The 27903-nt window shown below is 40.4% G+C and overlaps 2 protein-coding genes across 3 annotated transcripts; one reads left to right on the top strand and one right to left on the bottom strand.

Moving 5' to 3' along the window:
- Positions 1-1354: 1354 nt before the first annotated feature.
- prom2 (prominin 2) lies at positions 1355-21119 on the top strand. Of its 2 annotated transcripts, none has more exons than XM_076160884.1 (24): positions 1355-1738; positions 2705-2982; positions 3839-3903; positions 4202-4407; positions 5778-5898; positions 6248-6311; positions 6438-6527; positions 7943-8145; positions 10559-10633; positions 11353-11416; positions 14380-14536; positions 14767-14919; positions 16332-16455; positions 16581-16669; positions 16859-16943; positions 17053-17196; positions 17302-17370; positions 17677-17769; positions 17848-17901; positions 17976-18056; positions 18410-18478; positions 18573-18662; positions 19276-19388; positions 20431-21119. In XM_076160884.1, the coding sequence occupies exons 2-24, from the start codon at positions 2739-2741 to the stop codon at positions 20480-20482; spliced, it is 2505 nt and encodes an 834-aa protein (XP_076016999.1). In that variant the 5' UTR covers positions 1355-1738; positions 2705-2738; the 3' UTR covers positions 20483-21119. The 2 variants fall into 2 exon arrangements, with proteins under 2 accessions (XP_076016999.1, XP_076017000.1); XM_076160885.1 differs by lacking the exon at positions 1355-1738 and having other exon boundaries at positions 2751-2772; positions 2841-2982.
- On the bottom strand, positions 20832-27857 carry hps6 (HPS6 biogenesis of lysosomal organelles complex 2 subunit 3). Its single transcript, XM_076160881.1, has one exon. The coding sequence runs from the start codon at positions 27567-27569 to the stop codon at positions 24807-24809; it is 2763 nt and encodes a 920-aa protein (XP_076016996.1). The 5' UTR covers positions 27570-27857; the 3' UTR covers positions 20832-24806.
- Positions 27858-27903: the final 46 nt, after the last annotated feature.

The raw sequence follows: 27903 nt of genomic DNA on the forward strand, positions 1-27903 counted from the left end.
ACTGGAATATTACGCAAGAGGATGTCACCCATTTATTTGTTCATATACAAGCAGTAGTCTAGATGGCTATCTCTATGAAGTGATAAAAGTGGAAGGACAAATGACAGAAATTGTGTGTGTGACAGCAAATAATCACTGCTGTCCCTGCTAGTGAATCACAATGTACTGTATCACAAAAAGGCGAGGGTGGAGGAGAAAAACAAAAAGTGATTCAGATAAGATGTGTTGTACATGTTCATTTAAATCTCTCCCAAAGTCAATGACACATTGAATTAACAGCTGCTCTATGAAAGAGAATGACTTGAGATATGAAATGCATAAAACCAAGATTAAGAACTTGGTTTGCTAGTTATTGTTAACTGTTACTGCATAGTAAGTTTCAAGAATGAAGAGCACTCAAGGACAAATAACAGTATTGGGTACAGTTTTAGATACAGTACAGCAGGCAAAATGCTTTAATGGCTTTGACACGCCAAGGACTCTGGGTCTGTGGTCACTGGGCTCTTGCTACCAGATTTAAGGATTAGTACAAATTTGAGGTCAACCAGACGAGACAGAGGTATGTGAGCATCGGAGGAAGGAAGGAATAAGTGGGAAACATGGAGTCCCACAGCACAGTTGTGACAAGTTGTACTTTTGCATGTCACAAGTCTGAAGTTCCAAGCTAGGACAGGCAAGTAAAGGTACAAGTTCTGAAGTGAGTTACAACAATAATTTAAAGTAGCTAATTAACTGTTAACTATCAAGTCTTTTTGAGTCAAAATTGATTTGCCAACTGTGTTTAATCTCAAATCAGGGAAATTTGTGACTTAAGACCAAGCTAAGTTATGGAACTCAGTCCACACCCTTGGTCCACAACACCTTACATGTTCAAATGCAGGCATGCATTTTAGGGTTGAGAGAGGGAGATACCAGTGTACAGCCATCGCTCCTGTCATGCAATTATCTATTCTGTCAACCCTCCCTCACAGATAAGCCACAACAGAAACTTAAGCACTAATGTTAGACATGTTTGTTTTTGTTAGCTAAACAGTACAGGTCAGTTTTTGTCTCAGGCAGTTTCACAATGTCAGCAGGTATCGGGTAACATTCCTCCTTTCCTGATACTTCCTTACAAAAATCCTCAGTGGTGCTTTGATGTCAATACTGTACTTTATTTATGCTAACATAATTACATGACATCTAACTAGTCTATTTTAATACTAACTAACTAACTAACTATATTGTGTATTAAATTATTGTGTAACGATATTACACAGTAATATAGTTAAAGAGCACTATGTAATGCTGTTTTCCGAATTGTTGTTTCTATTTTTTTCTGACAAGGGCCCTGACTGTTTGCTGCTGTGTATAACTACATCAAGGAGTACAAATAAACCCCTGCTACAATATCAGTTTGCACAATGAATACCCTGCCCCCATCCTATTCCCGCAGACACTTAGATACACATGCATCAGAATCCAGGAAACAATGTGTGAAATGACTTTTGTTGTAGCCTGTAACCCTGTCAATGATCTGCTTTGTTCCCTCCCCCCTCACTGTTTCTCCTCTCTCACTTCCTTACTCCCATCTATGCGCTTCCTCTCACTTTAGTGCCAGTATTCTTTAGACTGTCACATACTGAACTTCATAGTTTTAGCAGAGGTAGAGCACACCAGGTTTCTCCTGGCCTGTATTTTCATACACCCGGGGGAGATCAGACCACAACAACGGTCCTTCACTGTTCAACCAATATAGGTGAGTTGACTCTCTCTACTGAACGAGAAAACTAATTCTGTTATTTTCTGACACTACCTCTCTGCATCTACCTTTCCTCTTAATCATTCTAATCCTCTCACTGTTTCCTTATTCTATGCTCTTAACTTTACTGTTTTATGCTGGCCCACTCACACCCATAACTCCACAGCAATCAAAGTATCAGCTGCTTTGTTTCCAGATCTCTAGTAAGTAAATATCCTATGTTTAAGGCACGGCCACAACCTCCATTATTGTGTCTGGAAAAAACGTCCTCGCTTTTCAACTTCATTTAAGCATATGAGGAAGCAGATCTGTAATTTTACCAGCAGGTAGTGCATAGTGACACCCTAATGGAAGCAATTTTAATTAACTTGCTAAGATCTGCATAGGTGAAAAATGTTTTTTGATATTTTTTTTATGATTTGTTGTGCCTGATAAAAGAGTCAATAGCAGCGCTGACACAAAAATAATTCAGTTTGTGATGGATTCCTTGCTGGCCACGCTTTACAATCGCTTCTGCATTTTGATCCCGAGTATACTGGTTGGCAAATAGATACTTAAGTTCAAAACGTTTACCATGTATGATGTACTCTTTGATTTTATCTCACAGAATGCATCATACATGAATGTATGAATGTAGATTATGTTTTTCCTCTTCAGTATTATTTTAATATCTGCTACCTTGAGAGAGAGTTTGTTTTGGATAAACAGTGGTAGTGCAGGTATCTGAAGTGAGCTCATGTGTTTATACTATGGACATGTCATGGCAATGAGTCTTCATAGTTTCCCTCACACTGTGTGCTAAAATACTGTCTCAGTGTTTCTGGATAAAGAAAACTGTTCTCAATAGCTTTAAATCTGCTCCGACCCCTCTCGTTTGTAACTCGCCCTGCAGGTTTTGATAACCAGTTCACTCTAGTCTCCTATTACCAGTCATTGAATTCAGTCTGTATCTCTTGTTTCCAGACACATCAAAAGAGAGGCCATTGCAACTGTAAGGATGGGGCTCCATGAATGTATGAGGAGTTTCACAGGTGTGTTCAGTGCTGGGGTAGGAGTGTTACTGTTGGGGCTAACCCTAGCCCAGTCTACCCCTCCACAGGCTGACTGTCCAGCAGGTGTAACCCTGCACATCCTCCCCCAACCCCAATACCAGAACACAGAGGTGGACAAAGGAGTGGGCTTTATGAAAGATCTTGTGCAGTCCTTTCTCAACACATTCCAGCCTAAGCCCTTACCTAAAGGTCAGTGTCCCCTTAGGTGTGGGATGTTCTACTCGAACCTTCAGCAAACTTAGGAATAACTTTTACATAACTTTTTTTCGTTGAGCCATTGTTGCCCTCAGTGGTCTTTTTGAGCAGAAGGAGATTGAGAGCGTAAAAAGGCGAGTTAAAGGCAAGATAAATACTCTATTCTACAAGGAAGACTGGCTCTAATTGGTTAAGAAAACATTTGAAACATGTTTGCGGTTTTTGTGTATTTGTTATTGATCACCAAGAAAGCTGTTAAGATAATAAGTCCCACATGGGGAAATTTGCGGTGTTACAGCGGCAGGCAAAAAGAAGCATCAAGACTTAAACGAAAATAAAATAATATAAACATGTGCAATATAAACATAGGGAAAATATACAAAGTATACACCGTTCTGTGTAAGTGGAATAGTTCTGGTGCATGTGGTCACTGGGAGCATGTCAAACTCAGACTCACAGTCATATGTACATTACAGTAATTAAAGCTGGATTTGATTTGACTTAACTTGCAAAATACGTTGTCTTCTGCCCGACTAAGCCGGAACATATGCTGCTCCGTAACAGGCGTCCTATGGGGCATGAGTCACAGTGGCGACAGAGTGCGATCTGAAGCCAGCTTTGTGACATTGAAAAAATCAGACTTGAACCTGAATCTTGGTACCTCTCTACCTAGGCAGCAGACCACACAATGTGCATTTGCTGAGGTTTATGTACAGTATGCGACTGACTAGCACAGACAGTAATTATTAGTCAATGTCCTCTTATATATACACTATCATATTTTTTCTGAAATGATACAAAAGCACTATTTTACAGGATACATTTCTCTGTATTACAATCCACACCCTAGATCTGATCCTACAAGTTGCCAATGATTTTGAACAGGTGACGGCAGATCCAGATTTCATCAAACAAGTAAGTGAATAATGTTACATATTCAAGGATGCCATTATGCTTCTAAAAAGCCCCGAGGTACGCCCTCCTCAGAGCACCTCGGGTAATACTCAGGGTAATCTGAGAGTGTTTGAAGTTAAACCACCCTGTATGTGTTGCTTCCTCCTGTAGTTACTTGAACCCTTGCGCTCTACTCAACTTTTACCACAGTTTTACGATGCACTAATGTCATAAAGTGTTTGACGTCACAAAAAACATCAGGATCTGCCTTTTTTCTGTGTGTGTTTGTGTGTGTGCTCGCGTATGTATTTGTTCTCAGGCCCTGCAGTATGAAGTAGGTTTCCTCGTGTGTGCTGCCATCGGAATCTTGTATATCCTTCTAATGCCCATAGTTGGTTTCTTCTTGATGTGCTGTCGCTGCTGTGGTAACTGTGGTGGGGAGATGAACCAGAAGCAAAAATCATCTATTCACTGTCACAGAAGAGCCCTCTACTGGAGTGTATTTATCACTACAGCGATCATTTTGTGAGTTTCATGTCTGTTTTAAAGACTTGTTTGAAATTTGAAATTCAACATTACCGTGTTTACCGTATATTACCCCTTAACTGTCCACATTCTAAGCGCATGTCCATGTTTAAGTCATATCTGCCATTTAAATAACTTTATGAATGAGAATGAGCAAAGCCAGGGAGATGGGTCAGGGTGACATTTTCAAGTTGTGAGTGAGGGCACTTTCATTGTCAAGAAACAGGGTGTAAGGACTGACACGCTAAAACTAAAAAAAACTCAATCATAAAGTAGGCAGTCAAATTTTAAGTATGCACAGTTTTTAGATAAAGCAAGTCTAAAGGGTAGAAAGGAAAACAGGCTGTTATATATGTTGTAAGAGCAATCATAAAGGAATCAGGATTACTTGTTTGGAGCTGGGTACTGGATAATGAATCGGCATATGAGAAGCGAGAACAAAAAACAGTCACACTATTGAAGAATCGTTCTGATATTCTTCTGCGTGTTCGTTTGTGGTGAATCAAGAGGAAAAGATGAGGCAAAGATGAACTGGAATCTTCAGGAGAGCTTTACTGGAATAAGACCTTGGACAGCGCTGGTTCCAACTCTGGCATGCACCAAAGAAGGACAATCAAATATCTCCTTGCTGCCCTATTTATCCCGCATATACAGGGCGTTTACTTAATATTCTAATTCACTGATGACAATGTAGTTTAACTCTTATCTATTGGTCAGCCAGCTTCAAGAGGGGCAGCGCTAAGATTCAAATCTGAGGGATGAACAGATGTCTGTGGGGGAAAGTAGAATACTCTTTGTGTAAATTAAAGAACAGTATAGTGTAATTAGCCCTTTGATCTGAAGAAGCTCCCCCTGACTGCCCGTCTATGCGAACCCCCTCTCTTCCCTCTTCCTGACCACAGATGTTTGAAGCTTCGATGAAGTGATACAGTGACCTCTTCACCTATTGGCAGATATGTGTTATCTAGCCCTCCTGGAGAGAGACGCTAAAATGCTCGTGTGTATTACTCCATCTCCAGACTTTCCCGGGGCCAGCCATTTGGTTACTTGACTATATTAACCTCAGTTACTGCATCTACTTATATGTGTGTTGACATTATTTGTTATATTCCAACAACACCCACACACACTAGGAGAACAAAGAGGAGCAGAGAGAAAAACCGGTACAACACAAGATCAGGATAATTTATACCTGCCTTCTTGTGACAAAGACCAGTATGTTATGAATATTGGTCTGGATTATTATGTGAGTTTTACCACATCCGAAAGTGGTGTCTGGCAGATTGGATTGCATTCTGATCTACACCTGCAGATTGCATGGTATTGCAAGGTGTAAGTGTGGCCTTCTTCTTTTTTTATCACCTTTTTAGAGCCGGAAGCATCTGCATGTTCAAAAGTAATGAGGCCCTCAGTGTAAGTGTGGACCAAAGTACAGCAGAGGTTAACAAATCCTTAGACAACCTCAACACCTTCCTCACGTTTGTGCCTCAGGTAAGAGAGAATTCGACCAAAGGTTGGAACTTTTTTCTGAAAATTTTATCATTTGATCACCCAAATACTCTAGTTAGTAAACACATAATAAGGCTGTTCCATCAATCTACTATGAGTCAAAGACTTGTAAGTAGTGCAAACAGACCCTCAATTCTCAACTAACCCTGTTGATAAAGCGTCTGCCAACCCTGCAGTGTCAACACACTTATCTCAAGATGCAAACATAAGAGAGAGGGTTGGTGGGAAAGACATGACTGTGTTTTGTTTGATAATTTCATTCCCAAACTGCTGCTTAAATAATCTGTCCTATACATCTATAGTATGCTTTTGTGTGTTTTTCTCCCTCCAGCAAATAGAGCATGTGATGAATGAGAGCTTCAAGACCATAGATGTGGTTACTGAAAACCTTAACAGTGAGTACAGGGAGGTAACAATGTAAAATTTGTAGAACAAGTCAAGTAATGTAACTCATGCAGTTCTGTTCTCTTTATGTGACAAGGATATACGTCTGTGTATCTGTGTGTGTTTGTGTGTGCCAGCCATTGGAGCTACGTTGGGTACAGAGATCCAGGATCGCTTCAGAAGAACCTTTGACATAGCACTGCTCTCAGTTAGACGTTTGGACCAAGGTATAGTGCAGCCTCAGTGCTATTCTGTCTGGAATTTCAATTCTTACTATGATAAAAAATGTTGGTCTTAATTTTTGTACAGGGATGCACATTATTGGTAAATAAACACGTGAACAGCTTCAGGTTGTGTATATCCCTGCTTTTCATATCTGTGTCTATAATGGGTGGGGATATTTGAAGAATAGTTAACTATGTATTCCGTTAAATTTTCTCAAGTCCAACGCAATTAGCCGGGCTCAATTCTGGTTTAAATTTCTCTGTCATCATTTCCCTGAGACTTGTGTGATGTGCTCCTATTTTTGTGTTACAACTTTTCCCCTTAGCTGAATGCTGGTATTTGAGTTATGCCCCTTTGTTTATACTATGGCTTGTATGCCTGGCATTTGAGTTTCCCTGAGTTGTGTTTTCCCTTTGCCTGTATTTCAAGTTCATCTGGGATTTCTGTTACCTAGAGCGTGTCGTGTCACTAAAGTCTGCTTCGCCGTTATTTCTTGTGTGGCCTGCATCTCGAATACTCCTCCTTTGTATAGCGGTTATACAGTGATATAGCGGTTGAAGTCTGTTGCATGAATGTTATAGTAATAGAAGCCCATATTCCATTTAGTGGTTGGAGTTGAATTAGGTCCTTGTAAAAGGTCTTGCATTTTTGTCACTTCACTGATAAGTGTTTGCATTTAAATATCTTTGAATTTTGATTTTCTGAGCTTGTTGAGGGCTCCATGTTGGATTCCACCATTCTGTGACTTTTTAAACTCATTTACATGCTAGATGCGCTTTGTAGATGGGCACTTTCGCTGATTGTGTAATTAGTTGTCAGACATTCATTTCATGCACCTTGCGAATGCACAGGAACACTCATCTGACTGCAATTTGCTTTGCTTCTTTCATGTAGATACATATGGCTCTCAGTATTTAAACGTCCAGATTGCTATAAAGTACTCAAGTGAATAAGCGCACGACACTGCTGATGTATCAATTGTGATCACACATGTATGCAGAAGTAAATTTTAGAAGAAATTTAATAGAAGAAAAGTGCAGTGAATAAAATTAAAACAGGCAAGGGAAACAGAGCAGCAGAGTTAGGGTCACAACATGCAATTTCAGTCAAGTTAAGTCAACTTCATTTGTTAAGACCAATATCACATACAATGTCTCAAAGAGCTTTCCAGACCCACATCAGGAAAAATCCCGACAAAAAAGAGTAACAAAAAAAAACAGAGGATATCCCACCCCGAAACCCATCCCAACCCTGCAGTCACACGACCCTGCAACTAACGTTAACTTCTATTAGAAATAGGCTTTGTTGCTTTAATTACATCTTGTCATTTTTTCTAATTAAATTCCAGGTAGCAAACCTCCTAAATACATCAATGACTTCACCATTCCTTTTGTTTGTGTGTATTTTGTATGAGCAGAGACTGTCAACACCAGTAATCATCTGAATGAACTGAAAACGACTCTGGCAAGGCTCCAGACCAGCATGAACCTTCTCGAGACCAATGTCACATCTCTTCAAAATCGGATCAACCAGACCATCTCCAATCCAGCTTGCAACAAATGTGAGCTTCTTAATCCAGAGCTACAGAAACTAACCTTAACCGTGGACTTCTCCCTGACTGTAAGTAGTAGGTAATAGGTTTACAGTGACCTGTTCTAGCACATTCAGCAAAAATCAATAATAATGTCACCTGAAAGGATAATAACAGAGCTGAGATAAGTACTGTATCTACAGGCCATTGTCCCAAAATATGTTGTCAAACCTTTTAGAATCCACATATCCTTTCAGTTGCAGCTCTTGACCAGTTTTTGCATTGCTAGTGCTTTCTGTCTAGTATAGCTGTGATTTCTGATGAAATTCAAGAAAATCTCAACCTCACAGTCCACACTGTAAACATTTGTCACACCAAACCCTGAAATGGACAAATAAGGTTCTATAGACTAATCTGAAAATGGACAAATAAGGTTCTATAGACTAATCATCTCATAATGTAATGTAATGTAATCATCTCACGTGATTGGGCTCAACTGACAGTAGTTGCTGTGTTATGCTACGGACATTAACAATTGCCTGTGCTATTATTGGTAACACACCGACATAAATGAACACCCGATCAAATAAACACTTAAAAAGAAACAATTAAATGAACCAGCAGTAACACTATGATGCCTGACTGCAGCATGCAAACTGCCCTATCTCTCTGCTCATTAAGTAAATGTAGCACCTCAGGTGTTAAGCTAGTAATCTCTGCAAAGATTTGTTCTGGGCCAGCAGGAAGTAGTTTATCACAATCCTAAACCAAGAGCTGAGACAGGTTGTACAGGACTGAGGACGACTGGCCGTCTTCCGTAGTTGACCACCGACCCTAATGAGGCCCAAGAACTATTCATATTCAGGAGAGAGTGCACCTAAGCAGCTGCATGGGTGGACTGGGTTACCCTGTTCTAGTGCCTTTAGCTTCTCAGGAAAGCTATCAGCCCGTATCCTCCTCAAAAGAGCCAGCCGCATCCCGACAAATACCTTGTACTGGCGGGATATAGACTGTATCCAGCTCAGCACTGTTGTCTAACCACATGGTTACAGACTGGTCTCGGTCTGTAGTAACTTGGCAAGCTGGGCTCCAGTGAGTGCAGCGCATAGCTCCAGGCGGTCATCAATAACTGTTGCTTGGGAGCGATACTTGACCTGGCCATTATGAATGACACTCAGGGTTCACTACTCCCAGGTATGCTACTGATCTATAGGCTTTCTCAGATGCATCGCAAAGAATTTGGATGTCCAGCACTGAAGCATTGTTGTCAGCATCGGCCCGGCACATGGCACATAGCACCGATGCAAGGGAATGTCCTGTAGGTGAGGAAGCTCCCCTTAAACAGACCTGCCACACTGGAAGGAGCCTATCTGTAATAGGTTAATCTTTCTTTAGACCACAAGGCCTGGACCAGAATTTTGGCACGTGTAGTGGAGGGAATTATGTACTCGAGTGGAACATATTGGTTAGCAAACACTCTATACATGTTCCCTATTGTTGGCTGATTTGGTGACACTGGGCGATGTTTATATCCCAATGTGTCTGATCGTAGTGCCAGAGCAGACCGAGGGTAGACTCTCGAGGGCCAGCCCTTTTGGTGTTCAGCTACAGCTCACATGTTGTTGCTCGTGCTTCTGCCTGGAGGGGAAAAAAATGTCTTTTTCATATTGGAGTTCTGTCAGATCTCAAAACTGCAATATGCTAGGAGGGCTATCAGCCGTTTGAAATTAACATCATCATGATAATCATAATCACAATCATCTCTAATCCTAACAGACACATTATTATTATTACTACAAGGGCCTATAGAATGAAAATGTACAATAACATTTGGGCTCGGCAAGTTAACGCGTTATTGTGTTGACACAGTTTCTTTTTAATTATGATTATTTTGAAAGTCTGTTGCTCACTAGCTATAAACTGCAGGCAGATTGGCAATACACTACTTTTGAATTCATTATTGAATTTTGTGCATAACAATCGCGATCAAATGCAGCAAGTCATGCGATTAAAAATTGTAATCGTGGCCCAGCCCTAAATAAAATGTTTTCCGATTAATAGTTCACCATGATAGTAAAACATGTAGAGGCGCAAGATAAGTCACAACAACATAAAATGCAATTTGCATCTCTATGACTAAAGGGATTTGGGAAAGAATCAACGGAAAACAAGGCATCAGGTAACAATTCCCCACATCTGGTCATATGTTCATTCAGGCTCCAAAATGGTGGAGTGTTAACAGCCCATTGATACTTGGATTGGGTTTCAGATAACTCTCCCTCACTTCTAGTCATAAACAGGTTTTGCTAGACCGGTGACGTGCCATCCCTTGACCCATTGAAACAAAACCACAGACTGCCGGAGCCAAAACCCTGGTTGTGAATGCAAACCCCAAGTTGACCCCACAATCCTTATTGTATATATATATATATACTATTTTAAGATACTGTTAGCTGTAAGTATAAACTGTGGGTGGGCTTGTCTGTTTTTTGTTCTCTACAGAGTTCCTCTTTGAGTGACCTCCAGTCTGCGTTGGATGATGTCATAAAGGCTGATCTTAAATCTAAGATCAAGGAGGTTAGAGATTCTATTGATCCATCAACCCAGAGTGTACAGGCAGTCCCTTATTTACGAACGCTCGACTTATGCACATCCCGTACTTACCTCCACAAAGCCTATGAAATATATTATAATACATTTTCAGCTGTCACTGTAAACACTATTGTGTGTGTTGCGTTTGACTAATTAACACCATATGTGAATTGTATGTAAATGTTCCCACTTGCATACAAAACGAAAAGTCATACAGGTATGCATATTTTTGCACTTTTATATCAAAGTGTGCACATGGATATTCGGCCACTGTTAAGGAAAACAGGTGTTGAGATTTAAGTGATATTTGAAGAAAATCTGAATGTTACATGAATGAAGTTGAAATATTTTGATAATTCAAAGAAAACATACTAAAGTATAAAGTAAGTAAAGTACAACTTCACCAGAGCCTCAGCTTCATTTTGACACATCCTGACAGACTGCTCTTTTCCTCCACACTCTCTTAAGAAATTACAACTATTCTTATAACATTTTGACCTTTTTTTTGCAACAGTGACTCTAACATCAAGTCTTTAACAAAATGGACAACTCTGATGGACTGAAGAGTAACTGACTGAATGGTGTTGTCATAGCCACACGTCTAGATCCAGTATTGGTTTTTACAACAAAGTTATAGGTTCTGTCTACACCTGCTCTCTGGAATAACTGCCTGTAATGCCATGTTCTACTTGTCTTCATTTCAGGGGGAAGATAATTTCAACAGCATTCCTCAGAGAGTCACCAATGAAACCAAGGATGCTGTTCAAAGTGAGTGAGCACAACACTGACTTGTTAGGTATAGAGATCTGGCAAAAGGTTCTCTTAAGAGAAAGCACCTACTGCCTCTCCTCTAGCACCTCCTGCCGGAAAGTGCCATGGTCACCTAAAGCCTTTTGATGTGTGGCAGTCTGAGCCAGATCAAGTGCAAGAAGGGGGACTCAAGTACAGGGCCAGACAGAGATAACAGAAGAAAGTCTTTAATGATGGAACACACACACATTGGGTAACAGAAAACCATTCACAGCGAAAACACAACAGGGTAACTTGGGTAGCATGCAACAAGCCACTGTAAACTAAGGGGGGAAACTCAAATACGAGCCAACTTACCAAACAAGCAGCACAAAGGAACACAGAGAAACCAAACTGACAAAAGGTGAGGGAAAGGCTCAGGCGTTATACACACAGGGCTGATGACAATGGGGATCAGGTGAGGACAATCACACAGGTAACACAAGACAGGAAACACAAAAGCAGCAAGTATAGCAAAATATGCTGCAATATGCAACAGAAAATACTATAAATAAAATAGGAAATAACAACCATGACACAGGGTTATGACGCTGATAGTTTGTCCCACTCTCAGGGTCTTGTCAAACCTGATGAGGTGCGATGACTTGAGACTGATACCGGGCAGGAAGATTCCCTCCAGAATGCCTTGATAATCTTCTAATTCAGGGGTGTCCAAACTATGGCCTGCAGGAGCTACTGTTGAACAAGACAGCTTCTCTACAAAACAAGGGCAATCAAAGAAAATCTTAAGTATGGGTGACCAAAACTGGCAGAACCAAAGAAATGCAAAAAAGCAAGTGAGTGCAGGAAATTCACGTTGGGAAAATGCCACAATCACAGATGCCACAGACACCGCACAGTGTGAGTGAGCTGAAAGTGGAGGTGAGGCTGTTTGAATGCACTGTATCACCCAGCCCTCTGTGCCAAGACAGTCCAGCTTGGCGATGTGATGAACACTGTTGTGAAAACTGTCAACATACTCCGAGCACAAGGGCTCTAGCACAGAGAATTTCAAGCTTTCCTATCTGATGTCGATGCTCAATGGGAGCTACTCTACCATTCTGATGTGCACAGGATAAGTCGGGGCTCCGTGCTGCAGCGGTTTTATTCCGTGCGTGCGCGCTTCAACATTTGCGCTGCAATCTGTCGGTCTGACAGGGGGAGTATATTAACATTAATATTAACCTCCGGATAGATAATAAATAGTTAATAGATACAAAAGATGCATAGAAAATAACTAAAAACACTTTAAAACACTCTAAAACAGGACACAAGTGGGCCGAATTAGTAAAAATCATAGCAAAATAATCTATAAATAGATGTAAATGGACAACTCCAAGTTTTCCCTTTGTTTTAAAGCAAAGAAGTACAAGTTCATATTGCAAATGTTTACTTTTATTGAACTATCATTTTTACAAAACATATAATGAATAACCTGAAATTTCAGAGTAGAGTATATACAAAACAATACAAACAACAACAACTCTGTGAGGTAATGTGAACTAAACTGACTCACTAGCCGTGGATAAATCCAAAAGAAGTCTTGGAGGAACATAGAGAGTTTAATTCTGCCTGTACAGTTGCAATTTACTTTCACTGAAAACAATACAGAAGAGAAATAATAATAATTATCAATAATAATATGCTTGGAAAGCTGGAAATGAACGTGAAAGAGCGATTTGGATACTGCTGTGGAAAGCGGGGGAGAGCAAATATAATTTCAAGGAGATCGTAAGGCATGGAAAGCCGTTCACAGATGTAGATTACATGAAAGAATCATTTACTAAAATATCAGAGAATCTATCCTCGGAAAATCACCTTTGTTAAACGCTGATCTGACGCTGTGTGGAAACACTGCCATTTAGTGGCAGGATGCCGTCACTTCGCGGGTCACAAAATTGACATGCATTGTGGGAAATGTAGTTAATGGTCAATGTGCGCTTATAAGCAACATAGACGTTTATTTGCTCTCCCGGGCCACATAAAATGACATGGCGGGCCTCATTCGGTCCGCGGGCCTTGAGTTTAACACTTGTGCTCTAAAATGACAAACGGAGGAAACTACTGTTCATTATTTCATGATAATAATAAAACATAAGACGACAAACTACTGCTGCCTAATGTCAATCTCATTATTTCAAAGTCGCTAGAGAAGGTGGTTGCAGAATAGCCGATTAACCATCTAGAAAATAATGAACATCTCCATCCACATTTGGATTTAAATCCAGCATTCTACAGAATAAGCAAATTGTTATTTTATTTGAAGGATGAGGTGCCCTTTGGATTGGGAAAATGTTGAGGGAACAGTGTTTATTGACCTGAAAAAGGCCTTTGATGCTGAACATGAACTTCTTCTGTCCAGGCTCTGCATGATGTAAATTTCGTCATCTGGTGACATCAAAATGCAGTATACATAGATGTGACTGTGCAGTCTGGAGACATGGATCTGTCCAAACCTTTATGATGTATATTGATATAAAATTTGCATGCTTTATTGTAATACTAGAAGTCCCTCTTGCACACCCAGCCATTTGTGGAGGGGGAATCTCACTTGGAATTGCCTCTCCCGAGGTTTCTTGCTTTTTCCTTATTCATTTATGTTTTCTCTAGAGTTTTTCCTCATATTCCTAGAGAAATGTAGGCGTTTTCATGCACACTATGGTGTTTTCTCATTTCTTTTTACATTTATCTGTACTCCAAAAGGTAAATCAACAATTAATCATGATGCATCCCCTTAACTATGCTCTAAAAATAATGAATATTCTACCCACCTCTGTGTATATACATACTGAATATATTTGCTTGTATAGCTTACATATATACAGTATTATTAGTCGTATTATTTTTGCTGAGTATGAGCCTTATCCACAATTGTAAAAGATCTGATCTGTGCATGTGTTGCTTATGATTGTACATACATGCATGGCTGTGTGTTTATCCAGGCATAAAGCAGCAGCTGGATGAGATACAGAGTCAGATCTCCCAGTTGACCAGTGACATCCCTTTATCTGGTCTGACCTATGTGTCAGATACTCTGCTTCAGATACAAAGAGAATTCAGTACGATAACTCCAACGGTCGAGAAAGCTGAACATATCAGGTATATTACACACACATTCTAAAGCTAAAAGGTTTTCACTCTACAAACTAAGCTGTGGTCATTTTCACATTGTACATTTGCTATCGATACTGAAGTTCATTTTACTTTTGTTAAATTTGAAAGCTGGATTTGTATTTATGCTTGGATATTTCTTCCATTTTGCGACCAAAATATAAAAAGATCATGTCAGGTGAGTTTTAATGCAAAATTGTATTTGTGCACACTTCCAGATGGGGAATTTTTCTAGCCCTGTGCTGTGCGGTCCTCCTGGTGGTGGTGTGTAACATCCTGGGGTTGGTCTTGGGCCCCCTGGGATTGAGACCAAATGCAGACCCCACAGAACGATCCTGCACAGCAAACTGCGGTGGCCTCTTTCTCATGATGTGAGTTCTGGGATGCACTGTACTATCTTATATTTCAATTTTAGATGCAAAAGTACATGAAAACTAATAAGGTACATAACACAAAAAGGCAATCCTGAAATGCAGCTTACTGTGAATGGTTTAAAATATACAATATTTAATTCACTACATTTTATTCCCACTCCAAAGGAGGATGAAGAACCTACAGAGGCATACCCTGAAATTAAGTTCCTAAAACAGGTGTCAGGATAATCTTAATCTAATTAAAAAATGACAACATAATCCAGCATGGCAAAAACTGAAAAAAAGATCTGTCAGAAATAGAGTAAGTCTGGCACTAGAGAGACCGTTTAACACCAAAGGAGCTATAATTAATGGATGTGGGTGTGATGTAGCACTCTACAACAAAGAACATTTTATTCAGGGTCTGGTATCTGTGTGCTACCTACGTATGTCCAATTAATTATATTTAATTGATGGACTGCATCGCATTCTTCAAGATAACATTTCAACTGCCCAACAATTATCTCCTCAGAGGAAATAAGTAGGGTCTTCGATACACCCCATGAGATTTCTGATCAAAAAAACTTATACTTAAGTATATACTGTACCTCTTTGCAACAAATTGTTAAAGAATGTCCACAATGTACCCTCCGCACACAAAACGGTGTGATTTCAATGTATATGATGTATGACTTAAACAAAGGAATACATGTTTTCACTCTTGTTTGTGAGGTGAACAAACAAAGTCATTCAACAATAAGTCCATCTTATGCCCTTGTTCTCAAAGCTCTCAAGGCTCTTGCTCTTGGAGTATTTAGGTGCATATTTATAAAGCTCTGTATGTAATGTGCCTTGAGAATAGAAGCGAGCCATGAATAGATCTGTTGTAATGGCGTCTGCCCCGTTCAGTCGTCCAACACCCACAAAGCACAAAGAGTGCTCCCGCTTCATCCCAAGTCAGTTACAATGGCTAGCAGGGAAACATCACATTAGCAGGTTGATTTGATTTGAGCAGCGTGGTAAAATAGTAGGCTGAGCAGTCAAACACACCTCCCTCTATCACTGCAGCCGGGTAAAATGTATGTAGGAAAAAGGATGGGAAATTGTATCTATCAATGTGGGGAAACAATCTGGTCTCAGTGAATTAGTGCATCTATAACCAGGGCTGCACATCATTATTTTGGTCAGGTACTAAAAGGAGAACCTGTAAGTTTTTGCCTGTAAGACAGTGGCCTAGTGTGTCTTGTGACATTTGTAGATCCAGGCTCAAATGAAACACATTATTTCACAAAATATGACAAACTTTATCAAACTTTTGGGGTTACATAGACTTGGTGAATGTGTCCAATCTCTTGGTGCTTTGTAGAGTGTGATCTTCAACCTATTTTAAACTTGCACCTGTTTAACCCGTGACCTGAATTTGGCTGTAGGGGTACAGGCTTTACCTTCATTTTCTGCTGGCTGCTCATGGTGCTTGTGCTGCTGTTGTTCCTCATTTGTGGGAATGCCTACACCCTGATCTGTCGGCCATGGGACAATGGAAACCTACTAAAGGTAGTCATACGTACACATACACTCATTCATTCATTACTGCTCAACATGCACATGTACTTTTTTGCATTATTGATGTCATAAACAGTGTTGTGTTAACAATATTAACACAGCTTCATTCTTTTCAGTTCATTGATACTCCAGGTTTAATTCCAGGGTTTGAGTTAGGCCCAGCATTGCAACTGGAAACCAATCTCACTTTCAATGATGTTTATAGGTATGTAGACCCAGCCCCCCAGTCATACATATATGGTTTTATTTCTTGGTAAATGTTTTCTTTATGACATTTTTGTGGGAGTTCTTTCTTGAAATCTGCAGGGTTCATCCACTCTCTAAGCCTGTCAATATGATTAAGGGTTGCACAGATAAATTCACTCCTACATTATGTTTCTCTGTCTGTATACAGTGACTGTGAGAAAAATGAGCCTCTGTGGTCGACACTCCACCTCAATGAGTTCATAGACCTCGAGGACCTGCTCAATGTATCTAAAGTAAGATTTGTCCATTTGCTATACCTCACAACAAACCATTCTGTATAATAACATGCATGAAGCTGATGATAAAATGCATGGCCTAGACTTTCTTCTCTCATACACACAGTACACAGAGGAGATGCAGAAGTACATTGAGAATGCAAATATCAGCCTGCCCGATCTCACTCTTCTGAGCCCTGAAATTCAAAAGCAGCTCAGCAACTTCTCAGCCAAAGCTAAAGATTTTAATGTCACGATGGTCACACAGCAGGTAATCACCATTGCTAATGGTAAATTATTCATCATTTACTATTCTACTAATGTTATTATTGTAACACCTAGCTTGAATCCATTGTTTTCTGTTTGCCTTCCTCAGATCGATCACATTTCCAAGATAAATTTCAATTCCACGGCAGATAAACTTGAAAGGTTGGCTTCTAGTCAAGTGAGTCCTGGATTAACACCATGCTGATTATATTCAATCACTTAAAGTATATGCCGATTAAAAACAACTCGTCAGGAATGACCAAATAATGTTGGTCTGTCCCAATACCTAGTGAGCTGCCTACATAGTCAGCTGCCTAAGTAGTCAGCATCATGCTGTCTACTTAGGCAGCTCATTGGGACACCCTATATTGCTACAGACGTGTCACACATTGTAAATCACAGCATTTTAGACTGAGATTCTGACTGAGCTTGAAACAAGTCTGAATGTAAATACAGCCACTTGCAATCCTTGCTCTTTTTTTAGACAAATCCTGGTGTTGTGACAGAGCTAAGGGATGAGGCCATTAAGCTGAGGCAGATACAGACCAACATAGAAACAAACATCTTCCCACAAATGGTGAGTCTTGATCCATGTTACATATGTCATTTGAATTTACATACATTTAAATAAAGGAATCTACTATTTTGCCCCCAGGAGAAACTAAATTCATCCATAGTATACCTTCAATCCCTGGGAGAAAACATCAGCGTGAGTACATTGACTTAAGCTGGAATGGTTAGAAAGGAGAATGTATTCTCACTAATCATTCTGGCCTCTTACAGGCAGCAGTGGGGAAGGCGTTGAGTACATTGGAAACAGCACAAGACTTCCTCAGCACAAATACCACCCAGATTGTTGGGACTGTGAGTAGACCTTTACAAGTCACCAGTAACAAGACTAACTGCTCCATGTGGCTCCTTTATTCCTGTGGTTAGCCATAGGTTGCACAAAAGCGAACTTTATGTTCATTAAGTGAAGGTGTGTTTGTGCTTCAAATGCTATGCATATACAGTACTACTAACTACACGAGAATAGAATTTGAATTTAAACAATTACCAGCTACTTTGATGTGGGGACACTGTTGCAATTGTTTTGTGGTCACCACAGAGTACTTACAATCATTCCACCGGATGAAATTACTGATTCCTCATGACTTTCGAGTGTAAAGTAGGGAGAAAATGTGTGGAATTTGCCTCTCTCTTTGTATTGATAATAGGAAAGCAGAGAATTCTTGGACTGTCAGATGAGTTACTTCATTACTTATGCAGACTGGGTCAACCTAACGGTAAAGTCCATTCAAATGCACTAGATCTTATGTGTTCACCTATTGAAATGTATGTCTTATATTTCTGTGCACACATTTGTTCACGCTCCCTTAGATCACACAGCAGGTGGGACGCTGTGGTCCAGTGGCTGAAGCTGTGGACACAGCAGAGATGGTCCTCTGCACACAGGTGGTGGAGTCTTTGGTGAGGCGCACAAGTTCATACCTCTGTTGCATATTTGAACCTTAATTAGTTTATAAAATAGAATCTGAAATGCAGGGGCCAGTTTAAGGAATGTAATGTTAGTCATATCAAAAATAAGGGCATTAAGAGAGGGCCAAACAGCACCAATTTACCTTGTGGAAATGTTGCGAAAATGTCAGGTGCTACATTAATAAAGTGTAATAGATTAATCTACTGGTGGTTCTACTGATGGTTCTACTGATGGCTCTACTGGATCTGGCTCCACATGAAACACACATGATTATTTTTGTCTGTTTGCTGAATATTTCTATTGAAGAATGCATCTCACATAACAATTTGCATGTGGTTATGAAACGTTTTGGATATTGTTAAAATACACAGAGAGAGTAATTAATAAAGAGAACAAGGATCTGTGATAAACATGTAAATTAGGTGAAAAGGATAAGCAACAGTGAGAAAGCACAGCCACTTATGATGACATGGCATGACAATGTAGATCAAATAATATCAATGCTGTAATTGAATTAAATTCTAGTAAAAACAAAAGACTGAAAACTGACTTAACCAGTTCATAGTTACATTACTTTACAACTCGCTCTCTCTCTTTCTCTAGAATGCATTCTGGTTCAGTCTGGGCTGGTGTTTGATCTTCTTCATCCCTAGTGTCATCTTTTCAGTGAAACTTGCAAAGTATTACAGAAGAATGGAGCACTCCGATATGTCTGAGTAAGTAACAGAGAAAAAGAGAATAATGAGAGAGAGAAGTATGTTATTAATGAGCTGTCCACCATCCTGGGAAACCATGCAGCAGAAGAAGTCACACAGCTCAGAGATCAAGTATTTGCTCTCTGCAGATGATTGAGTGTTATTATCTCCCTCATTAGAAGGACGACGGAGAAAACAGCATTTTCAGAACTGGCCCGTGGCAATCAACAGAGACAAAAAACTGCAGAAACAAACTGCAGAAAACAGCATGAAATATAAGAACCCCCGCCCAATGATATGTATGACAGTAAAATAATTAAGAGAGAAAACATGCAGGATACTACACTCATACAGATTGTAAATGTACATATAAATCTGGATCAAACTGCTCGACTCCATCATTCAACCAATTCTACTCCCCAGAAGTTAATTATGGGGCCCATTACCAAACCAAAAGTTTGTAGTAGTGGAGAAGTGGTGTTAGATATCGGTTGGATGGATGAATAGTATAAACATAGAAGCACAGAAGATCAGAATAATATAATATTGTGGCAAGCCACAGGTTAGAAGTGAAGGTGAGGTGAGGTGAGGTGAGAGACTTAGGGATCTACAACAGCCTTTCAAGACTAGCAATTATTATCAGGCATAGGTCACTCAATCACACCAGTGTGGCATGCATGTAGTCATTCACAGCACACACATTCTCACTCATGGTGCCACCAGCTATTATAACATAACATAAAATCTAAATGTGAACTACTACTACTACTACTAAACAATTAAAGAGAACATTCAGGAACAGTAAAACACAAACACCACCCCAATCCCCGCTGGGAAGTTCCCAACCCCCCATAGTCCCCAACACGCTACATAGCCGATTAGCTGTCCCCAGCAACCGGTGTGTCCACAACAAAGTCCCAAAAGTGTTGGTTTCTCTGCGCGCGAGAGGAAGTAGGAGATAGAGAGACAGAGAGTGTGTATGTGAAAGAAAGACGGAAAGAGTCACATTTGATTGATTGGATTTGTTGCATCTTTTGCCAACTTTCAATGTCTGTGTTTCCAGCAACCATATCAGCATGAACATCATTCCAAGAGCCAACATGAAGTCCTACTGACGGGACAACTCAGCTGTGTATATGTGTGTGTGTGTGTGCAGTGTAGCATAACAGTGAAAGTGAGTGAATGGAAAACAGCAGAGATGTTTGCCCTATTCTTGTTCTATGCTCCTCACTAAACATCACCCTTTCTGAGTTTATCTTGGGGTGTCCCAGGTTTTGGGGACTCCACAGGTTTTAAACATTTCAAGGAAATGCATTTCAAATTTTGTATTACATGAACATTCAATGTATGAACTGAGATGCTGTTGAATCTGATTGCTGTGTATGGTTTATGTTTCAAACAACTCAAGTTTGGTTTTTATGTTTTCGGATCACAGCATTAAGTCTGATGTTTCTGCTGTGCGTGCCTTTGTTCCTTCATTTCCACATTTAATGTACCAGACTCCATTACAGAGTCCATTCACTGGCACTTTGATCATAAGGTTGTACCAGTGGGTAACATTTTCAATGATATTTGCACTTTTTTGGAAATCCATCCACCCTTTCCCACATAAATCATGCAATTAATGAATTACATGCACTTTCTGGTGTGACGATGATGATTTTCTCGTTATAAAACTGTGACTGTAAATGTAGTATTTTGAAGTAGTGATGTGCGAATATTCTAAGATATTTGTTTGTTTTGTACACCATTTTGTTTTTCTTTGCTATTCAGCACTAAATGTGATATTTTTGTACAAATACTGCGGGCATTCCTCCAGTAAAACTAACTTTGACTGTAGCGGCAATGGAATCTTGGAGTTCAATAACTTTGTTTTTTCTACTCGAAGCTGTAAAAATAATTTTCACAGTCCATATTCAGCTCAGAATATTCCTCAGTTTTGGGGTAAATGAACCTTTATCTTCAGCTTGTCACGGCCCTACTTTAACCCTTGCATTATGTTAAGGGTCAATTTGACCCATTGTGTTTTTGTGTTGATCAAAGTACGGGTTATCCTTTCTTTTTCTTTTTCTTTTGTGACTTTTCCTCATCTGGGGTCATGAACTGGTGTGTAAAATCTGGACACTTTTAAGTGTAGTGTTAGGTCTGTGCAGATTTTGGTTACGTTGATGATGTTGGCGGGTCATTTTGACCCGGACACTTTAATGTAGGTAAGTAGCTGTTCAGATCCAAAATAAATCCCCAATTATTTATATTTTGACTGTGTTTTCATCTGCAGAAAACACACGGTTACATTGTGTCCATCATGTGGAGAACATTGAAAATGTTGAACATTGAAAATCTGAGAAAATGGGGCAAGTTAAATTTTAAAAAACGTGTTCGTGAAGAGGGATAAACTTTAACTTAATAGTTCTTAAATTTAGTGTTGGAATTAAAAAAATATTCTGTTTAGAATTTAGTCTCTTTTCTCAATGTTTATATTATCTAAAACAAAGTTGTTATTGGTTTAACCTGTTTTTTTTGACTGTTTTGAGTGGATTTACACAGTACGGGTCAAAATGACCCGCAACATAATCAACGTGATTTTTTTTCAACATAATACAAGGGTTAATAAACCATCTCATCGCTACTTTCTGCAATTGCATTTCTTTTACATTTGCTTTGATTTCTCAATATGGTGTCTATTCTCTTGCAGTTGACACAGCAATAGCCTACCTGGGCTAAAGTTTTTGTTGTCAATGTATATGTAATATAGTAAATCAATAAGTACACTTAAAGATGGTAGCATTTATTGCAGGTCTGTTGCATTGTATTGTATTCCATTCTAAATATATTGCAAAGATTTTATCAACCCCATGTACAGAACAAGATCAGAACAAGCTTAGTTTAGTTCAATACAGTATTAGTTCTTAAATAAATGCAATGCAGTCTTATTATTTCACAAAATATAAATGGGACACTTTGTTAGGCCGGTACACAACTTCCATTTGTTAACTTTAGTCAGAAGAAAATTACAGGGCAAATTCATATTAAATGTCTCACACAGGAAGTCACTTTTCTGCCCAACAGATACTGTCACGCTTGTTAAGGTACACCTTACCTAAGTGACAATGTTAATATGACAATATGACATCATGGAAACTCATCTTGCAGTGCGTTACAGATCAACAACTCCTGGCCAGATCACGGTAAATGTGCCTACAGTCAACAGACTGTCTGTTCTACCATCAGGATGAGCTGCGTCATGACTGTGGCGACGCAATGTAATCAAAAGAAGCACTATGAAAGGCACTGAACTTGAAAGGGCAAAAAAAGAAAAAATATTTTTAGTTTTAAATATGTCCACATTTCTGTACAAAAACATATCTGTGATAAGAACAAGCACCACAGATGACTAACAATTATGCATCAGAATTATATGTAGACCCTGAAACATAATTAAACTGCACTTGCTCAAAAGTGTGATCAAATCTGCCTGAAATCAGAGCATGGAGAAAGCTAAGAGGGGGAGGGCAGAACTATTTTAATAGCATTAACCATTCGCTGGGGCTATGAATGAAGATATGACCCTACATATGGTGCCCATGTGAGTCACTAAATGCATTGCCTTACCCACAATTGGGCTCCAGGAGAGTTGTGTCATTTTACTGTGTACTCTGACTGGAATGTCCTGTGAGTTGGGCTGAGAAGAACCAGAGTGGACAACTCTGGTTCCATGACAAGGTACAAAATTCCATGACAAGAATAGAAGAAGAGGGGCCATTCTGAAAGGGTAGACAGTTTGGGTCTGTTTTACAGACCCCAACAGCCTTTAATTCACATGTAAAAAGTTAAAGTTTAGAGCTTGATAGAAACTAACACAAAGGGAAAATGTATATAATAGCTACAGAAATGCTTTTATATGAGCCATATCTCAGTTTATGGAAGTTGCAAGCCATATTTTTGTGATATTGATTGATATAGGATATTGGCTACCCATTTAGTAAATTTTCATCGCAGTATGGAGACTATTTTTTACGTTGAGACATTAATTATTGAAAGGGCTATTAGGACTTCCTCTTCATGAAGGCTCAGGAAAACATCTGAGCTGACAAAGGAATACTTTATCACACGTCACACTTTTATCTTCTTTAAATAAGGTATTTGTTTAAGCCCTTTTAGACGTGTCACTACTTTTTAACACCAAATAAAACGTGCATTAATTGAATGTGACTTGCCTGTGTCCACTGATCCACTCTATCAAACTCAGAAAAGGTAGAAAAACTGGTTGACACGGCTTAACATTGAACCTTTCACTTTAAGAGAGGCGTGTCGAGAAGAAGATCCAGCGAGTGTATCTAGCATGACCCTGACCAATTTCCAATTTCCAATAAAGTTGCTATAGTTTTAATTAAAACCAACAGTAAAACACACATGCCTGCTCTTCACAGTAATCCTTATTAAGTAAACTCTCCACTGCATGAATGTCGAGTGCACTTTGACATAAACAGCTAATGAAAGGCAGGCAATATCTGGTTGCAATCAGCAGACACAAATACATTCAAGGTTACAACAAAATGTTTTACACACCGAACAATAAACACATACACACAGTAGATAGAAGGGTTGGACAGGTTTCTTCAACATTATACTGTGTATCTGATATATATTATTTAACAATGGCATTTTGACAAAGGCTAATGCAATAATGTTCTCATCTATGTGCATCCAAGTCCATTTAAGGCTGAGGAGATGAATAATACAGCAGATAAACACATTAAGACTTAAAATGAGTGCAGTTTTTTTGTTTTACAATGAAAGATCAGTTAGGGTTATGTCATAGTAGTGAGGTCTTCAAGTGTCAAATAACCTCATTCTTATGATACAACTGATTGTTGTTTAAACACATATCTTCAGTTAGGTTGAAACTAGGGCTGCTTGAGTTTTCCCAAAACATCACGTTGCTTGTTCTGAAAAATACTGGGATTTCTATATAACAAACATATCGAGTAACCACATTGATTTCAAGGCTGAAGATGCATTAAGTGGCTCTGATCTCACACTGCTTTGAAGTGTATAAAAAAATTAAGCAAACATTTTTGCATTAAAAAAAAAAAAAATCAATCACAATTTCTAATGTGTAATGATATATATCCAACCACACATATTGTTATTCTTAATTACATTAAAATATAAACAGTTTACATACATGGATCAATGACATGCTCCTCTGCTTTATCTACTGTCCAGCAGAATATCATACAAAAACACTCTGTGCCACGTGAGGTGCATCCAGACGTTCTTTAATCAATTAAATTGCTGCCTTTCACGACGTAATAATCCCACATTTTCATATCTTCACGTGATTAATTGAGCAGTTCTAGCTGTATTGATAGCCATATTATTTTCTACAAACAGACGAGGGCATGTGTGTGTGGGCGTAGCCACTGTGCAGGTGTGTCACACTGGGTTAGCAGGTAGTGTCATCCTGGCTCCTTGGATGTTTGTGTGTGTGGATACCTGCAGTTCAGAATTTTCCGCAAATAGAGCCATGTTGCCCAGAGCCGAGTCTGTCCTAGAAGTAATCAAGGTCCTAGGTGACTCCGTAGGCTGGCGGGGGGGTACAGGAGGGGGGAATGTTTGGGACTGGAGAATGTCTGCGTAGTGCGTCGGCTTGGTCTCCCGCTGAAGAACTTTTCTCAATAGGGGCTTCAACAGGCCAACTGTCAGCTGGCTTTGAAGGGAGTCTGAGAAGGGAGTCGGGGATGATGAGATACTGTCAGACAAGGATGGTGAGGAGGTCATATTAGGGGAGGGGATGTTTTTCAGCACTAAGTTAAGGATGGTGGTGACAGTGATGTCCTCAGGGCACAGAGCCCACAGAAGATCTAAGTAGGGGTCCAGGTTTCTGTGCTGGGCCACTTCACACAGCAGTGTAGTGAATATGTCTTTGTTGAGAAGTGGTCCCTGCTTGCAGAACGTCTGGGCCACCTGGGCCACACGCTCCCACTGCTGCTTTCCCATAAGAATCCTCAGAGCCTGAAGAATGGCATTAGGCCGACCACTGACCAGCAACAGCTCTACCTCCAAGTCTTGGTTCTGGTCTCGGTCTGGCCCCAGGCTGGACAAGACACACAGGGCTCGTTTATAGAGCGGCACACCGCTCTCACCTCCTTCCCCTCCCCTCCCACCAGAGTAGCTCCAGGAGGAAGAAGCCAGGCCTAGTCCAGCTGAAGTTTGTTGTTGCTGGGCAAGGTGGAGGAACCTGGGTAACCACTGTGGCTGGAAATTAAAAACTGAGAGGCAGAGGAGCTCAAACACAGGCAGGATAGCTGTGGAGACAGCGGATTTAGGGATGGAGTTGGTAAAACTATCAATGTTGAGGCTGAGCTTATGTTTTGGCTCACCATTAGTATATGGGAAATTGGCTGGGGTTCTGGGTGTCTGAGAGGGACAAAGGACAGTCTTCCATACATCTGGAGGGGCCCTGCTGGACAGAGAACCCTCCCCGTTGTAGTGTAGCTGGAGGGCAACCTGCACTGCTGTCCATGACTTATATGGGAAGATGCTAAAAATGTCGTTGAGGTACAATAGAGCCTCATTATCGAGCTCAGAGGACAGAAGCCTGGTCACTTCTTGCTGAACTAGACTTTCACACACTACCTCCACCTCATTAACATTTCCACGCACTATACTCGCCTTCATCTCCTCTAGAGACACCAAAGCCTTCAACTCGGACTCTAGAGAGCACTTTAATTTGTCTTGCCGAGCGTCACCTTCAGCTTTGTCTCTCTGGGACACCTCCACCTCCCTACATATTGATCCTGCATTCAAGTAGTTTTGCAGGATGGAGACTAAAGAGATGGGGGCCTGGAACCTGCCTCCTTTTTTTAGTGCATCAACAGTGAGCTGGGCACTGCTTAGGCTCCTCTGTTGGTAGTATTTGCAGGCCTCCTCGAACACAGCCTCTAATAGGAGATTTCCTGGGCAGATGTCCTCCGCTGTACCAGAGAGCTTCATATTAAAACTGGGTTCACGGTTCACCACCACAAACAGACCCATTTCTGAGAGCAGGTGAGGTGTCCGTTCCTCAGTCTTGTTCATAAACAATAAACCCTCCCTCTTAAGTAAAATCTTCCCAAACTCTCTGCCACAGCTCAGGTCTATCAGATAGAGACTTTGCTCTTTCGTGATTGCTAGCATGTTCTGGTAAATACACAGACTAGTGTGGGTCTCACAGTTTACTGAACAGTTGTCTGCCACTTTGTATACCTGTCGAAGTATCCCTTCTCTCTGTAGCAGGCAAACCCAACCTGTGCTGAGCAAAAGCAGCAGGCCGCCACAAGCTGCAGGAGAGAAACCATAGATCTCCGGTAGTTCACCAGCTGATAAATATCCAACACAGTCCGTCACCAACCTTTTAAAGTCATTCTCTTTGGCTGATGCGGATTCCTTTTTAAAAGGAGTGCTCTCATACATGCTGCTGACCCTGAATGTATCATCTCTTGGGGACCAGGATAGCAGAAATGTCCAGCTGTTCGGCAGGGACTTTCCATTCTTATCTGGAAGAAGATACACATGGTCTCCTGAGCTGACCAAAGTGAAGCGTGGGTTGTTGTGGAGCCCAATTTTGACTGCACCCAAGCTGACGGCCCCTTCCTCCACTTCAAAGGCACGTTTGCAAATACAGTATGTGAAATTGTTGTTGTTGCTGCTGCTGCTACTACTGAGGGCAGAGGAGCTCTCTGATGGGGGTCTCTCCTCACACCAGATGAGCAGGTCAGAGGTCACACACATTGACACCACTCTGGCTCGGGGGCTGTTGCACAAGTCTGACATATGCAGGAGATTCCAGCTCATTTTAGACTCCTGGAATTTCCAAAACTCAGCTTTTCCATTCTCGTGCACAACCACGACAACATGATCTCTAACGTTGATATGTTTATGGTCCAAATACAAAATATCCAAAATTGGTGTGGTTCGTGCCACACCTAAATCCAGCTTCTTCTGGTTCTGAGCGAGCTGGTCGTTCACATTTGGTCGTTCATATTTGTCAAAAGTCACAAGACCGACTTGAGGCTTACGAAGGATGACATGGATGTGACGTCCGTCTGGGCTCAGGCGAACATCTGACAGACTGCTTTTTCGGAGAATCTCACTTAGCTCTTGACAATCAGTGTAGTCGGCGAAATCATTGAGTTGCTCCAACGCTAAGCGCGACATGACTTCTTATTATCGGTGGGCAGCCTCGAATTATTGAACCATTTTGCCCTTGTGACACAAATCTTAACTCCGTAGAAGCTAACTTCAATCCCGTTAGCTCATCCAGTTACCGACCATCCTGGCGATTGCATCCTCCAACATATTCCGACAAGGATAAGTCCATGACGTGAGAAAACAATGGAGCCGGACGGTAACTCTCAACATATCTTGAATGAATCAAATGGAGAAAGACGCTTTGGTCATTCCCGATGCTACGCTAGCACTCCCAGACATCACGGGACTACTGATTTCCGGATAACCAGGATTATTTGCATAAGAGGAGGAGCCCAGAAAG

Source organism: Genypterus blacodes, unplaced genomic scaffold (assembly GCF_046128005.1).
Source record: "Genypterus blacodes isolate CSIRO-AG114 ecotype Tasmania unplaced genomic scaffold, CSIRO-AGI_Gbla_v1 ptg000108l_1, whole genome shotgun sequence".
NCBI classification, from domain to species: Eukaryota; Metazoa; Chordata; class Actinopteri; order Ophidiiformes; family Ophidiidae; genus Genypterus; species Genypterus blacodes.

Bases quoted from the DNA above. Each gene is read 5' to 3' on its own strand.
- prom2 (XM_076160884.1), top strand. From the start codon at position 2,739: ATGGGGCTCCATGAATGTATGAGGAGTTTCACAGGTGTGTTCAGTGCT. The intron at 4,408-5,777 runs GTGAGTTTCATG...TCACCTTTTTAG, and splicing joins ATCACTACAGCGATCATTTT to AGCCGGAAGCATCTGCATGT. The intron at 16,456-16,580 runs GTAGTCATACGT...CATTCTTTTCAG, and splicing joins ACAATGGAAACCTACTAAAG to TTCATTGATACTCCAGGTTT.
- hps6 (XM_076160881.1), bottom strand. From the start codon at position 27,569: ATGTCGCGCTTAGCGTTGGAGCAACTCAATGATTTCGCCGACTACACT.